At 57.6% G+C, this 3,018-nt stretch overlaps 1 protein-coding gene and 1 long non-coding RNA gene across 2 annotated transcripts in view; one reads left to right on the top strand and one right to left on the bottom strand.

Annotated features, from left to right (window-relative positions):
• LOC109322586 overlaps positions 1–679 on the bottom strand; it is a 9,715-nt gene extending 9,036 nt beyond the window's left edge. The window contains exon 1 of the long non-coding RNA XR_002104418.1: positions 580–679. This is a non-coding gene — a long non-coding RNA (uncharacterized LOC109322586). The remainder of the gene's footprint in view (positions 1–579) is intronic.
• Positions 680–1,145: 466 nt separating this feature from the next.
• The window catches only part of LOC109322506 (probable hydrolase PNKD), a 14,864-nt gene continuing 12,991 nt past the window's right edge, over positions 1,146–3,018 (top strand). The window contains exon 1 of the mRNA XM_019553557.1: positions 1,146–1,207. Coding sequence (XP_019409102.1) covers positions 1,146–1,207 — 62 coding nt within the window. The remainder of the gene's footprint in view (positions 1,208–3,018) is intronic.

Here is a 3,018-nt window from a genome sequence, read left to right as displayed (position 1 = left end):
AGGTCAAATGGTTATAAACTCCACTGTGACCGATTCAGGCTGGACACAAGGAAGAACTTCTTCACTGTCCGAGCCCCCAAGGTCTGGAACAGACGGCCGCTGGAGGTGGGTCAAGCACCCACTTTGAACGCCTTCAAAACACATTTGGATGCTTATCTTGCTGGGATCCTATGACCCCAGGTGACTTCCTGCCCCTGGGGCAGGGGGCTGGACTCGATGATCCTCTGGGGTCCCTTCCAGCCCTATTGTCTATGAAATCTATGAAAAAAAGATAGCATCAAAACAGCAAGAATCATAGAAGTCAGGTCGGAAGGGACTTTGTAGATCTTCAAGTCCGACCCCCTATCTATATAGCGGGGTTTCTCTTCAATCGTGGAAACAAAATAGATGTTTAACTTTTACAACCTTTTCTCCAATGCCTAATGGAGAGTGTTTGTGCCAGAAAGCTTTCAATTAAAGAATTTTTTTTGGCCAAAATCTTGTTGGTCTAAGAAAAGATATCATCTCTACTACGAGTCCTGATTGACTTTTAATGAGAGAATTTTGGGGCTTGTATCTGAGAATTTTGGCTTTTTAAACAGAGAAAACCAGGATCCCTGGTGATGGGAGGGAAGCTTCCCTTGCTGGGATCCAAGGACTTCTCCCCTCCATAAGGTCCTAGCCCTCAGGGCTGCAGAAACATCCTCCAACATTACAAACTCATTTGCAAAACGAGTAGATCGAAGAGATCCCAGGCCGGGCCCCAGACCTGAGCTACCCCCAGCTCCGTTCCAGACGGCGGGAGGTCGGGGTCCCAGCCGCGCAGACCTTATGGCCCAGTCCCTGTCCCCCCCTGACATGCTTTCTCTCTCTTCATAGCTGCAAAAGGCAAGGGCAATGGCCCCAGGCAGGCACGTGGTGGTCGTGGTGGGAGATGCACAATATCAGCCCCAGCTGCTGCTGCCCTGTGCACTTCCATGGCCCCGGGTGCACAGCCGCCCCATGACACCTCTTAGGCCACAGCCCTCCCGGCCCACTGGAGAGTATGATGCCCCTGACCATCCTGAATCTGGGCAACCAAAACCTCCTGCCACCCTGGGACGACCAGGCAGCTGGACCAGTCAGGGGGTCTCTGGGGCTGTGGTGGTCTGAGGGCAGGGGATGAAATGGGCCTTCTTGGCGAGGAGGTCCGCTACCGCCAGGATGCTCGAGAGCCCGATGGCAAGAGGCAGGCCTGTGACCAAGTCAGACACCCAGTGCCAGGGCTGGGCTGGTGTCGGGGGTGGTTGGAGGTTGCTCTCCCCCCAGCCTGTGGGAATACAGACACACTCAGGAATGAGGTTGTGCAGGAAGAGGAAAGGGGGGGAGGGAAGGCAACAATGCACGGATCAAGCAGGGGCCATGCAAGCGGCGTCTCCATGAAAATCAGGCGTGGACACCCCCCCTCCACGGGCTCTGCCAGGCAGACGGAGCCACGGGGGTCTCGCGCAGGCCCCACCCAGTCGCCTGCTCCCACCAGGTCCCCTGCGGGGACCTTGAGCCGGACAAAAGCAGCTGGATCCGGCCCGAGCTGCATTTTGTCCACCCCCTGCCCCGGCCTCGGCCTCCAGCCCTCCCCGGGGCAGGGGCTGACACATGGGGTCCAGCTCCTGGCTGCCTTGCACCCGGTCAGCCACCCGCGGGTGCCAGCTCACCGCGCCGGGCGGGCAGAAGGCACCCGGACACTTGGGCTCCCCGGGTGTCCAGCACGGCAGTGGACGCCTGGGCCCACGGTCCAACTTCCCTGCTCCCAGTGGCCGGTTCCTGATGAAGAAGCAGGATCGGGCCGCCTGGGCAGGTCTCTGCTGGACCCACGCAGCCTGCCAAGTAACCCCCTCTAGAGCCTGTGTGCCGCAGATAAGGAACGTCCGGTTTTCCCTGCGGACCGTAACCTGGGTCGAGCGTGCAGAACAGCATCAGAAACTCCCACGTAGAGAAATCTGGATTAATACATCACAACGAGCACGGGACCGAACGCAAGGACTGGGGGGCATCACTTCAGGATTTGACTCTTTGGTTCAAGTTTAAAAATTACACGATGGTTTTTCCTCATTTTTTTCTTATTATGAGGAAGCGACGTGCTGGGGACTGGGCAGCGGCAGGGGTGGACAGCGGCACTGAGCGCCTCAGGCGGCAGCACAGGTTGGGAATCGGGTGGCGGCGGGTGTCAGGGTGCAAGCACGGGGGCAAGTGTGGGGGGAGCAAAGGGCAGCGGTCAGGGTACATGCCTCCCCCTCCACAGCAGGAGACAGATGTAGGACACCTTCCAATAATCTGATTCTACATGTGGAAATTTACAGCGAGCTCTACAATTACAGGATGTTCTGGTTTTCCATGTATGGAATTGGCCCATCTGGGGTGGTCGGTCTACAGTCAGAGTCATTGTGGAGTCAGGAAATACAGTGTAGATTGCAAAAATAAATGATTGTTATCGACACGCATTATTTCATCCAGTAACAGAACGTAGGAGATAGATGAGAACAGCTGGGAACGGAAAATCGCAGCATCGGCACCAGTGGCAGCAGGCGTCTGTCTCCGTCTTGTGAGGTGTCTGTCTCGGAGCCACGTCCAGTCCAGGGCCTGCTCAAGGCAGGACCAGCCCCAGCTCCATCATCCCAGCCAGGGCTTTGTCTACCCGGGTCTTAAACACCTCCAAGGATGGGGACTGCACCCCGTCTCTGGGTAACCTGCTCCAGTGCTTCACCACCCTCCTCGTGAGAAAGTTCTTCCTAATATCCAACCTCAACTTCCCTTGCTGCAGCCTGAGCCCATTGCCCCTTGTCCTGTCATCTGCCCCCACTGAGACCAGCCCAGCTCCATCCCCTTTGCAGCCCCCGGCCGGGAGGTGGCGGCGGCTAGTCAATCGCCCTCAGTCTTCCCTTCTGCAGACTCAAGCAGCCCGTTTCCTCCCGCCCCCCAGCCATCTTCGCCGCCCTCCACCGGACTCTGCAGTGTGCCCACACCCCTTCTGCGGCCTCCAGCTGTGGCCTGCCAGCGCCG

The sequence above is a fragment of the Crocodylus porosus genome, unplaced genomic scaffold (assembly GCF_001723895.1).
Source record: "Crocodylus porosus isolate Cpor-Errol unplaced genomic scaffold, CroPor_comp1, whole genome shotgun sequence".
Taxonomy (NCBI): domain Eukaryota; kingdom Metazoa; phylum Chordata; order Crocodylia; family Crocodylidae; genus Crocodylus; species Crocodylus porosus.
This window is presented reverse-complemented; position numbering and strand designations above follow the sequence as displayed.